The following is a 12668-nucleotide window of genomic DNA, read 5'->3' on the forward strand; positions in this document are numbered from 1 at the left end:
ACCTTTGTAAAAAGGGTTCTAACTTGTCTAGGGTACACCATAAGCGAAAAGAAATCACAACTAGTACCCTCTCAAAAATTGCATTCCTGGGTGCAAGCTTGAATACAACTGCCCAGATGGCTTACCTTACGTCAGAAAAGCAAATTCAGTTGGTGATTTACTTCAAACAGATGGCCGCAAAAACCCTGCTATCTGCAAGACATACTGCAAGCCTTGGGGTTCATGGCCTCCTGCATTCTTCTAATTCCATATGTAAGACTGCATATGAGGAAACTTCAGTGGTACTTAAAAAGTTTATGGAGTCAACATTGTCACAGCCTGGAAACAATGATTCCTATCATACCTTGCCTGCAACTAGAGTTCATATGGTGGGCAGAGGCCTGCCACCAAAACAAAGGACTGCCATTCATAACACCCCCTGCCGCCCAAACCCTAACTACAGACACATCAGACTATGCATGGGGGGCACATCAGGCAGGGAAGTGCATTCAGGGCAAATGGAGCCCAAATCAAATGCACCTTCATATCAATCAAAAAGAAATGCTAGCTGTACAGAATGCACTGACAACCTTCAAAGACTACCGTCTTCCAGGGCAACTAATGGTAAAGATGGACAACACCACAGTTATGTGGTACATAAACAAGCAGGGGGGTACACATTCTTACCCCCTCTGCAGACAAGCCATGGCATTGTGGAACACGGCCTTGAGCTATCTAGTACAACTACAAGCTCAATTCTTGCCAGGAAAGCAGAATATTTTGGCAGACGAACTAAGCAAAAATCTCATGGACCCACACGAATGGAAACTGGAACCACGGATTTTCAACATGTTGACACGCAAATGGGGGACCCCAGAAATAGATCTCTTTGGCTCACCCCAGAACTACCAGTTGGACAAATTTTGCACAAGAACTCGTATCAAACAAGCCTGGAAAGCTAATGCTCTGTCCTTCAACTGGGGAAAACCTATCAGTCTATGCCTTTCCCCCTCTGCCTTTGCTCTCCAAAGTTCTTCTAAAAGTCAAACAGGACAAACCAAAAATGATTTTGCTTGCTCCAGACTGGCCTCGCCAACACTGGTACCCACTCCTATGCAGTCTGTCACAAACCTCTCCATGGCACCTGCCTCTGACACCTTCCTTACTGTCTCAGCTAAACAACCAAATTCTGCACCCTCAGCTTCAAACATTGAATCTTGCAGCTTGGCTAATCACTTAAATCCCCCCTTAGCATCCCTCAGCAAACCTGTGATGGATGTCATTTTGGAGGCGAGAAGACCTAGTACTAGAAAATCTTATGCTGACAAATGGAAAATATTCTGTACCTGGAAATTTTTTGAGAGGGTACTAGTTGTGATTTCTTTTCGCTTATGGTGTACCCTAGACAAGTTAGAACCCTTTTTACGAACGCCAGAAGTTTTAGAAGAATGGCCTTTTCTTCTGCCTGAATTAGACAATCGTCCAGGTACGGATATATCTGAATATTTCTTTGCCTGCAAAATGCAATTACTGGAGCCAGGCTCTTTGTAAAGACCCTGGGTGCAGCAGTAGATAAGCTAAAGGGCAGTGCAGAGAACTGATAATGCAAGTAGCCTTTGAAGCGGAGGTATCTTCTGCAAGATTCCCTAACTGGGATATGCAGGCAAGCCTCTTTTAGGATCTAGAGTTGCCAACCAGGCATCTTTGCCTAGCATAGGAAGTAACTGGTGAAGAGTCAGCATCTTGAATTTTGGAATATCCAGAAAGGTGTTTAGAGTAGACAGGTCCAGAATTGGACGCCATGATTTGTCTTTTCTGGGTACCAGGAAATGTCTGGAATAGAAACCTTGTCCCTTTTCCTCTTCTGGTACTAGTTGAATAACCCCCATGTTTAAGAGGGAAAGTACTTTTCTGAGTTTCTGCCCACTGATTTGGGGTCAGGTCTGGACATCCACTTGGAGATGGCAATGTGTGGAAATGAAATCTGTAGCCCTGGGACACTATATTTAAAATCCATTTGTCCTGGTTTATAAATTGCCAGTTTTTTGCATGAAGTGCCAGTTTTCCCCCCAAAGGGGCGGTTAAAAGGTAAGTGCTTGGTAATTCTAAAGGAAAGTCATTGAGACTGCTTATCATAGGGAGGTGTCTTGTTGTTTCCAGATTTGGAAGAGGAGGCACCCCATTGCTTAGTTCTGAAGGTCCCTTGGGACTGAAACCTGGTGCTTTTGGAATGTCTGGGTTTGGCTTGAGTGGCTCTGGAAGGAACTGAAAAGAACCAGTTCTTAGTGGGCCAGTGCCTACTATATCTTGGAGGTTGTACTTGTAAGAAATCTTTCACAGTTTGCATAGATTTAGCTTTATTTTCCATCTTTTTTAGAACTTCTTCAGCCTTATTGCCAAACAGACGGTCCTGCTGCAAAGGAGCATCCAACAATTTTGCTTTAACATGATCAGGCAGAGATTGCTCCTTGAGCCAAGCATGCCTTCTAAGCCCAGACCCAGTTACAGCAGCCCTGCAAGAGGCCTCCAAAGAATCAAAACCACATTGCAAGGTATGCTCTCCAACTTGTTCAGCTGAATGCAATAAATCCTGTAAATCTTTATTTTCCACACAGTCAGAAATCAACATCATTTTCTTTTTAAGCAGTCCCATGATATGCTGCTGATATTTTAGCATATGGAATTGACAGTTTAAAGCCATGATTGCTAAGGTTGCAGAAGTATAAACCTTTTTACCCCATCTATCCAGCGCCCTGTAATCTCTATCAGAAGGGGGTAGGATTTTTAGCAGTAGAAGACTTAATGTCCTTGGGCCCCTGAGAAATGTTTTCAGGGTCCGCAACAGGATTTTTGAAAGGGAATTTGTGGGAGTCAGGAACCCAGTAGTATCTGTCTGGCTTACAAGGGGCCGGAGGCAGAGAATCAGGAGTCATACTGGATTCTGAAAACACATCACCATCAACAATGTCTAGTACAGGAGGTATAGCCAAAGGCCTATGCTGAGGAAGAAGAAAATCCCTAAGCCTCTTTTTGGATTCAGAAAAATCTTGACTTTCCCAGTGGAAATGTTCCCTTAAGGTATGTAAAGTTTCCCCAAAAGAAAAATCCTCAGGTGGAGAAGCAGAAGGAATGGAATCCCCTGCATCAGAGTCCTCACATAAGCAGGTATGGACAAATCCTGTTCATTTGAAGAGTCAGAAGAAACAGTCCTGTTCAGAAGATTCATAGTCAATTTCAGCCCTAGGCCTCTTAGAAAGGGGGGGGGGTTGACTACCCCTGATCAGAGTAATTAAATCTTCAGCCATTTTTATCATTTGTTTTTTAGGCATAGGGGCCTGCACATGCGGCCTGGGTGCCAGTTTTTTAGACATAGATCGAAATTTTGGCCTTAATATTGAAGATGGTGTCGGTTTAATATACAAATCTGTAGGCCTGAATACACCCTCAGAAGCCGGTGCCTGCACAGCGGCTCTGGACCCATCCAAGGTAGAGACATCTGCGGGTTCCATAATGGAAGCATCTCGCAGCATACCGGACTCCAAATGGGTCTCAGTAGACGTCGTCAAATCAGAAGTAGCGGGTATCAGAGGCTGCGAAAGCGCCTGAGTACCGGCAAACTGGCGACTGGCTTAGGAGAAGCACTGTTGGCAGTTTTGGACCTCAACGACCTGTCTCTGTCTTTTTCTTTGCGTTTTTTCAGTATCCCGGTAGTCAGATTGCTAACCGACATCATTTCTGGATAATTAAACCATGAACCGAAATATTTAGAGGCAAATATGTACCGACAATGGATAGTGCGCTGATTAAATAAAGCACAAAACTGACAAGGTACATCGTGGGCAGGGCTTAGGCAAGGAATACAGTACAAATGGAAATCCTTATGAGGTATTTGCTTCCCACAAGTAATAAAATTATTAACTTTTACTGACATCGGTAAGGAGCAAGAAAAAGTTTCCCCAATGGGGTACTTAGCTTTTTAGTTGAAGACGTTGGTTCTGAAACTCGAAAAAAATTTTAGGAGTTGGCCGACCGGCACTTGCGAACTGCTTCTGCTTCGGGCATTGCGCGGCAAGAAAGACTGATGCAATGGCGTCGGCTGCATGTTTTATACCCCTGACGTCATGGAAGAAGGGACAGCAATTGACGCAGGACCCAAGATCAGGCCAACTGAGGGCAACCTGCCAGCAGATTACTCAAATGTAATGACTGCAACAGTGAAACACAAAGAACATCTAGCCTGTCCGAATCAAAAAGACAAAAAAGAGAGACAGCCACTCAATACCAGATTTGTTTTTAAAAAGCCTTACATCTGTACGCATGTTTACAATGAATACAACAAAAGTCAGCTTTAAAATTTTAGCAGCCACAAGACAAAGGAGTAAAAAAAAATCTGATAACAATGCCTGAATAATACTATCTTCATCAAGCATTCTTAGACCTCTTGAAGGAGTATGCTGGTGAAATGTATACAAATATAGCATCAAAATACTCTTTCCCAGGAGGATTAAAGTTAAACTTATCTAACTCTCTGAAACTAGTTTAGATATATACAACAACAATAGTTACAAGAGTCTTTCAATGAAGTTAAGTCAGTAAAGCCAATCTTCAGGCTTGGATTTTTTGTGTGTTTGCACAAAGGATGAAATGAAGAGAGGGGACATACATTTTTATGTCTTTTCTTCAAATGTACATACTTGTTCAGCAGAATGCAGTTACTCCAATGTTTCACTGTACATGTTCAAATAGCTGGGCTCTGGTTTTAGCAGCTGCAGCATCAAGATGGAAGGCTAATATGAGGCTGGTTGGCTACCATTGATATTGAAATCACAGATTAGTAATGGAAAGCATTCTCTGCTGAACACACGTCTGCGAAATGTTAAAAATATCCCTGTGCAAAATGTCTTAATAAAACAGTGTTAAGCTCTTAAAAACAGAATTCATATTCACTTATTCTGGACTCTCAGTTATGTAACTCTTTTTAATTCCAGGAATGGGCCTTTCTGACAACAGTACTTATTTACAAATGTTGCTACTCAGAAATAATGTTGCAAGCTGAGGCTACCAGATGGCATGTGAAGTATGTGTGAAGGGATTCAAGTCCTCTGAGCAAACAGCCCTATGAAGAGAAGGTTCTGAGGCACTCCGTTCAATTTTGGGTAAAGCCCGTTGAAGCAGTTCAATAGAAGCCAAAATCTGCAAAATCAGAGAAGAAAAAGTTACAATTCTGGTAATTAAATACAGTGGACTCCTGGAAAATAAAAATATAATAACGCTTGAATTCGGCAATGTTTATAATGTCAGTTAATTAATATGGAAAACATGCATGCTGACTGGAGAAAGCCATCAACATGTCCACTGAAAATCCAGCATCATCTACAAGTCCATCTGTGTGTAGCTGTTAGAGCAAAATTTACACCTCCCACGTTATTTGCACCACTACATGGATAAAACACATCAACAAGGTGGAAAACAAACTTTTACCTCACAAATGTAGACATAAAAAAATTGAATTTGCAAAATGTTTAAAAAAGCACTGTAAACTCACCTTTGGTATATCAGCAGTTCACAAGCATCCACATATGTAAACTATGGGATGGATGCACACTCCCAAGTCTGGGGGGTGGGGGGGGGGCACAAATTGCATTCAATGTAATCTACTTTAGGAAGCAACCTCCAGCCTTGGATTACGGCAGACAAAGACTACCTAAACAAGACATGGAATGCCATTCTTTAAAAATGTAAGCAATTTCTTCACAGGTTCATAGGAGGTTACTAGGCTAGTGGCCCTAGAGCCCTTAACAAGCCTAGCCATGTTAACCCTGAGTTGTATCGATTGTCTTTGGTTAAATGGACATAATCCGCAGAGCACGTCTATGATAAACGCAGACTACCCCTGTCCATGAGGGACATGGATGCCACCCCTGGGGTGAATTTGAAGTCTCCCATCCAGTCATCCTGGTTACGCTTGAATATGGTCAGTGAGGAACTCTGCTTCAAGTGAACTGGAAGTTTATTCCAGAGTAGTGGCAATCTCCTGAAGATATATCTGTCTCTCCAGCATGTTCTGTTAATGTCACAGGCTAGGTTAAGATCCCTACAGCGAGCAACTCTTGTGCCATTTGACTTGCGGATGTGCAGCATATCCATTAGGGCAGGGTCACAGATTGCCCTGTAGGGCAGGCACAAGTTATCTCTTAGCTTACAATACACAGTACAGTAAACAGCCTTTCAGTCTATCCACGCAAGTCATGGTTTGGAGGCCCTGCATTTTCTTGGTGAGAAACTTCTGTGGTCTCTCTAGCTGCTGCACGTGTCTGGTGAGGTACATGCAGAAGGGAGCATTGTAATGTATTAATGGTCAGATAATGGTCGAGTACAGTTGAGTTATAACATCATTAGACCTGGATGAGATGCTCTTATAAGATGTGCAATGTAAAAGGCTTTCCTTACCACTGTGGAAACTTGATCGTTGAAATTCAGATTGCTATCTACCTGTGTTCCCAGATCTCGCATCACTGGTTTGAACTTAGGGAGGTGCTGTCAATACTGAAATTAGCAGGGAATTCTGCTTTGCCAAAGGGGATAATAATGAACTTTTTTTGCATTTCGTTTTAGACCGTTGCTTTGGCACAAAGTAATTTGACTGTGTTAGCCCCTTCTGTAATATGTTAACATTGTTGGGGGACTCAGTGATTGCACTCAATCTGCAATCATCGGTGAACTTGGTAAGCCAAAGGACATCTATTTTAGCCTGGACATCCGAGAAATAGATTCCAAACAGTAAAGGGCCCAGCACAAATCTTTTGAGGTATGCCACTGGTGATGGGTCTACTGGTAGTGGTGGCATCACCAACTTTGAAAGTGTGTTTTCTGTTGGTGAGCCAACGGGCTACCCATCTAGTGACATAAGGGTTAATCCCCAGCTGGGAGAGTTTCTCAATGATACCTGAATGGAGGACTGTGTCAAAAGCCTTGGCTAGGCCAAGATAGGAAGTATGCCCCACCTTACCCATCCAGGGCTTTGGTGACTTTCTCGAAGAAGTCTACTAGGTTTAATAAGCATAACCTACCCTTAATGAAGCCAAACTGGGTTGGGTCTAGAATTTGAAGGTCACCTATGTTCTTGCTGATAAGGTCCAAGACTATTCTTTCCAGGGTCTTGCAGATAAGGCTGGTTAGATTTAATGGTCTATAGTTCTCTGGGTCAGTTGATGGCCCTCCTTTGTGCAAGGGCTTTACTGTTCCTGTTATCCGCTCTGCTGGAACAAAGCCAGTTCTCATGCTATGGTTAAAGAGAATGCCAAGTGGGTCTGCTAGGTTAGTTTTAGATTGTTTATTAAGCAACCTGGGATTTTATCTTGTCCTATTGAGGCTGTATTTTTGGCACTGGAGAGCACATAAATGATCTGCACTCTAGAGATACTAGGCAGAGGACTGTATCAGGTATGCTTTGAGGTATGACTGGTGGGGACAGGGGGGTGATGTTTGTGCCAAATCTGTCCGCTAGCAGGCTGGTCATTTCCTCCGGTACAGTATGTGGTACCATCTACTACCAGTTTGGCACAGAGCTGAGAATTCCATTTTAGATTTGAGACATAGTTAAAGAATGTCTTATGTTTAGCTAGGGATACTATTTTACCTTTGTAATTAGCTTTAGAGGACTTTACCAGATTTCTGATTTGCTTGCTCAAGCTGTGGAGGCAATTCTTCCTCTGCTGAGTCAGTTCCCTCTTGTTCTTAGACATCAGTTTCTTCCTTTAGTTCTACAATCTGTTTATATTTGAGGTCCACCAGGGTGGCCTGTTTTTTTCTGGAGGACTTAGTTTTAATCCGGTCAGGCACAGCAGAGTCTACACAGATGCTTAACTATTTATACAGGGCATTTGTGTACACTCTGCAAAGGAGTCACTGTTGTCTGGGATTGTGGGGGTATAAAACTTTTTATACCATCGCTTAGTAGACTGTAATTTGCTTTGGAAAAAACATTTTAGTTTTTTTTTGTTCCTGTGGTGGAGACGGGTTCAATAGTTACTTTGAACGAGAGTGAGTTATGGTCCGACCATAACAGGCAGGGCATCACACAGGGGGGAGTGTGGTGACCCCCCCCATCTTCGTGAGTACTATGTCTAGGACATTTGAGTCTTCTGTGGGGGTGAAGATTACCTGCTCCAGAGCATCTGCATTGACAAAGTCCAGGAACCTCTAGTGAGCATGTTCATGCTCATGCATGCCACGCAGTCGATGGAAGGACAGTTGAAATCTACCATGACTAAGGTGTTGGCTGCATGGTGAGTGACTCCATTAAGTCCAGGTAGGCAATGTGCTTTTCTTGGTTCATGGTGGGGAACTTATACAGCTAGCAATGATGTGGTAGGGTATTGTGCCTATAGTTAAATTGGACATGGAGTAGTTCGGGAGAGTCGTACTGTTTGACCAGTCTTGAGGTGTACTTGGCTTTAATGAAGATGTATACACCTCCACATTTGTTTCTTTCACACTCATTTTGAGGTTTGAATGTATGGAAAGCACTGTAGCCTTGCACGGCCGGGGTGCTCTCTGTGGCCTAGAACCATGTCTCCGTGATTGCACAGATGTCAGCATCATCCAAAGTGAGGACTGCTTCCAGGGAGTGCAGCTTCATGTTTAGACTCCTAGCATTAAGTAGCAAAACCTTAAGTTTGTCTTGAGTGGATTTTGTTACGTCAGAAATTTTATTGTTCTGACATTGCCTAAAAAAGGCACTATGGGTGAGGCAAGCACCTTTGCTAGTATCTGAAAGCCTAGAGGAGACAGGTGCAGACCATTTCTGGCAAAGCAGCACAGCCAGTTGACAATGTCTTTACAGGTTGATAGACACTGGATCCCCCTGGACTGACACCACAAGCTAAGTCAGTAGCTGAAGTCAATCAATTTTTGTTTACATTGTGGCACCATCCTGGGTGAAGGTAGAATACTACTTAGGGCTAGAGTCATACCTGCCTGGGACACACAATCTGAGAGTTCAGTTGTGTCTCTCTTCATATAGTCCACAGCGGTACGTCTCAAGTCATTCATCCTAACACGGACTATGACAAAGTCATAATGGTACTTGTTGAGTGTCTTGAGTGCATGTGTGATTTGATGGATCATGGCACCTGACAGGCAGCTGACCATGACTTTCTCCCTGTCCAGCCTGGTGAGGGGAACATCTGTGTGTCTCACTATGGAGTTGCCTATGACCAAGACATTAAGTTTTGAGGTGTTTTGCCTTAGAGGCTTATTTGCTGAGACACTGGTGTATGTGTGATTATGTGTAGTGGTTTCTATTTGCATAGCAGTGTGTGCAAGTGGTTTATGTTTGGGAGGTCGCTGAACTTTTGGTAGGCTTCTAGTGAGTACCTCCACGTATGTGGGTTTGTGTGTCATAACCTCATTTTGTATGAGAGGTGAAGTGTGTGTTGACAACCTATATGATGTCTGGTTTGTTATTACGTGAGAGAATTGATTCCAGTTCCATAGCGTAAACAAATGTTAAATAAACAATCTCTCACATAGACAATTTCTTTGTTTTAGGAGTAAGTGGTCATCAGTATACATGAGGCAATTACTACACTAGTCCCAGGATTCCCATCTCAATCAGTCTAGTTAGTGAAATGATGGGAAAGTGCCTGTCCATTATAGTAGGTTTTTCTCATATGTACTATTAGGGAAGGGATTGGGTTAGTCTGACCAGTTTTTGTGCTAGGACTAACAAAGGTGCTTGTTCTATTGAAGGCTATGGATGATAAGTGTGGCAACACTGCTCAGTGTGCCTGTAGTGCAGTAGGGAAGCTTGGGAGGGTTGCACTGACAGCTGTCTAGGGTAAAACTGAGATTCAAGGTGTTTGCGTCTATACAGGGCACCCCTAACCCCTGCTGTATGGTGCACTGCAACATGCAAATACGAGGCTTAAATGCAGGAGAAATTAAGATACTTTTAAGTTAATCTACCAATAGGAAAGCACACAATGAACTATCCTCCAGCAGTCCCCAGCAAAGACAAGGCTGGAGCTGCACTCGTCTGCACAAGGGTGCAGGGGAGCCCTTCTGAATGTAAGATGGCTGGTTTAGTGCTCAAGTGTATCAACAACAGGCCAGATTCAGCAGGTCTAAATCTAGTCTATGCTATCTAGATATTGTAACAGTGCAAATCAAGTGCAGAGAAGTGCGTTTCCCAGGTCAGATAGACCCAGAAGTACAAACTGCCACTAGATGAACAATCCCAGTCCTTCCAATGTAAAAGCACAGTAAAGGAGTGTCTATCATAAAATGCTACCATAAACACACTTATACAAAATGCTACCACAAACAAACTTAAAGACATAGATAAAGCAGTGTACTTTACACAGCTTATAAAAGTGTAGTTATTGAATAAAAGCACTTCACTTTGAATAACTGAGCCAAGAGACACTCAACTGTAGAGAATTTATAAAGGCACTAAAAAACAAGATAAGCCTTCCAGCCAATAAAACTACATAAAAAAAAATACACCAAACCCACAGAAATTGCCAACATCCTAGCTGACAGGTTCAGCGCAAACTTCTCCCCCCCTTCCCCACCAAAAGGGCAAATATCTATCCCAGCAGAGTGCTGCCCCCCTGACATCTCAGATGCTCAGGTAAGAGCTGCCCTCTCCAAAGCAAAAAACACAGCATCAATGGGACCAGACGGTGCCCCGGGCTGCATCCTACATGAACTCCAAGAAGAACTAAACCCAAACATAAAACTACTGTTCAATCTCAGCCTTACTACAGGATATGTACCCAAAGAGTGGTGTACAGCAACAGTGGTCCCTCTGCACAAAGGTGGTGCCTCAACTGATCCTGGAAACTATCGCCCCATAAGCCTGACTAGCTTGGTCTGCAAAGTTATGGAACGGATCATCATGGACCTCATAAATAAAGATATTGGGGACCTACAGACACTGGATCCTACCCAGTTCAGCTTGGTTAAGGGCGGATCTTGCCTCTTAAACCTGGTTGATTTCTTTGAAACAGTCACCAAGGCCATTGACGAGGAGAAGGTGGTCCACACAGCCTACCTGGACCTTGCAAAAGCCTTCAATACAATACCCCACTCGGGCATTATAGATAAGCTCACCAGCTTAAATATAAACCCATACATCACTAGATGGGTTGCAAACTGGCTCAAGGACAGAACCGACATGGTTAGAATTGCTGGAGCCATGTCAGACTCCAAACCAGTTACAAGTGGCATCCCACAAGGCTCAGTCCTGGGACCTCTCTTGTTCGGTATATATTTCTCGGAGGTACAGGCTAACACGGAAGGACTGTGGCTGACCAAGTTCGCAGATGACTGCAAAGTGGGCGCCATAATCGACTCTCCAGCCGGCACAAGCATCCTACAAAAGGGCCTCACAGAAATAGACAACTGGTGCCAGAGCCATGGCCTCAAGCTAAACACCAAAAAGTGTATAGTCATCCCCTTTGGCAAAAACAAAGTGAACACAAATTACCACATAGGTGGTAATCCATTAAGTACGGAAGAAGTAATTAGGGACCTGGGGACCCAAGTTGATAGCAATCTCTCATTTGACAACCATGTGGCCAAAGTGGTTAGAAAAACATTTTATATAGCCCACCTAATCATGAAGGGATTCACATCTAGATCAGGGGAGGTCATCGTGCCTCTTTACTCATCCCTCATCAGGCCCATAATTGAGTACAATGCCCCTTTTGGGATGTACCTTACCATACACCTGCAGCAACTGGAAAGACCCCAAAAGTACCTCACCAAGAGGATCAAAGGGCTCAAACAGATGCCATATGCTGCCTGGTTAAAGAAACTCCAGCTCTACTCAGTGGCATACCGCCTGCTCAGAGGCTATCTGTGCCTGACGTATAAAGCCATGTCCAACCCGGAATTAATGGACATGCTGCACCTCAGAAAATCCAAATCCCATTGAGCTACGCGCTCGAGAGACTTGAACCTCAGCACTGAAATAAATAGGACATGCTGGAGGGACAGATTCATAACCCAGAGGCTCCCTTCACTCTGGAATAAAATCCCAGTCCAGGTTAGGCAGAGTCCCTCATTGACTCTCTTCAAGAGGAATCTTGATGAGTGGATGGGAGATAGTAGGTTTACCCCGGGTATCACTGTTAGACAGAGGCACAGTATACTAACCTCGAAAAAGGGCACAGCAAAATTCATTTAAAATGGGTGGCAAAAGCCAAACACACTCTGGCTAGGCTTATAAATGCCCTAGGGCAGATAGCCTAGTATGAACCTATGAACCTATTCAGAAATCTCAAGTGTTTCCTCAACCTCAACAGACTAGGCTATCGCCCAGTGCACTAGAGGAAAAATCCACATACCTCTTGTGTAAAAGCAATTGTTTGCTTGCTAGAGAGTAAAAATACAGCACTTTATCCAACAGCTAGTTAGATTAAGTAGAACAGACAATGGGAGGCAAAATGCACTTTTTCAATGCAAGGAAAGGCAAACAAATAATTCAGGATATCAACAGCAGTGGAGAAAAGGAGGGGCTTATTAAGCTCAACTTACAGTAGGGGTGGGCAGCTTAAAGTCACCAGGTTTAAAAAGAAAATCAGCAAATGTTAGGGTGGGTGGGAAACACAGCAGGGAATCAACAGCAGTGCTTTGGTTTATGCAGGCTTCAAATCTTTTCAGACAAAGACAGAGACCTA

At 43.4% G+C, this 12668-nt stretch overlaps 1 protein-coding gene across 2 annotated transcripts in view; it reads right to left on the bottom strand.

Annotated features, from left to right (window-relative positions):
* Nucleotides 1-4254: 4254 nt before the first annotated feature.
* ARAF (A-Raf proto-oncogene, serine/threonine kinase) overlaps nucleotides 4255-12668 on the bottom strand; it is a 1692569-nt gene continuing 1684155 nt past the window's right edge. For both annotated transcript variants that reach the window (XM_044080303.1, XM_044080302.1), the window contains exon 14: nucleotides 4255-5172. In XM_044080303.1, the coding sequence (XP_043936238.1) occupies nucleotides 5038-5172 (135 nt within the window). In that variant the 3' untranslated portion in view covers nucleotides 4255-5037. The remainder of the gene's footprint in view (nucleotides 5173-12668) is intronic.

The sequence above is a fragment of the Protopterus annectens genome, chromosome 8.part0 (genome assembly GCF_019279795.1).
Source record: "Protopterus annectens isolate FY-2018-M chromosome 8.part0, PAN1.0, whole genome shotgun sequence".
Lineage (NCBI taxonomy): Eukaryota > Metazoa > Chordata > Ceratodontiformes > Protopteridae > Protopterus > Protopterus annectens.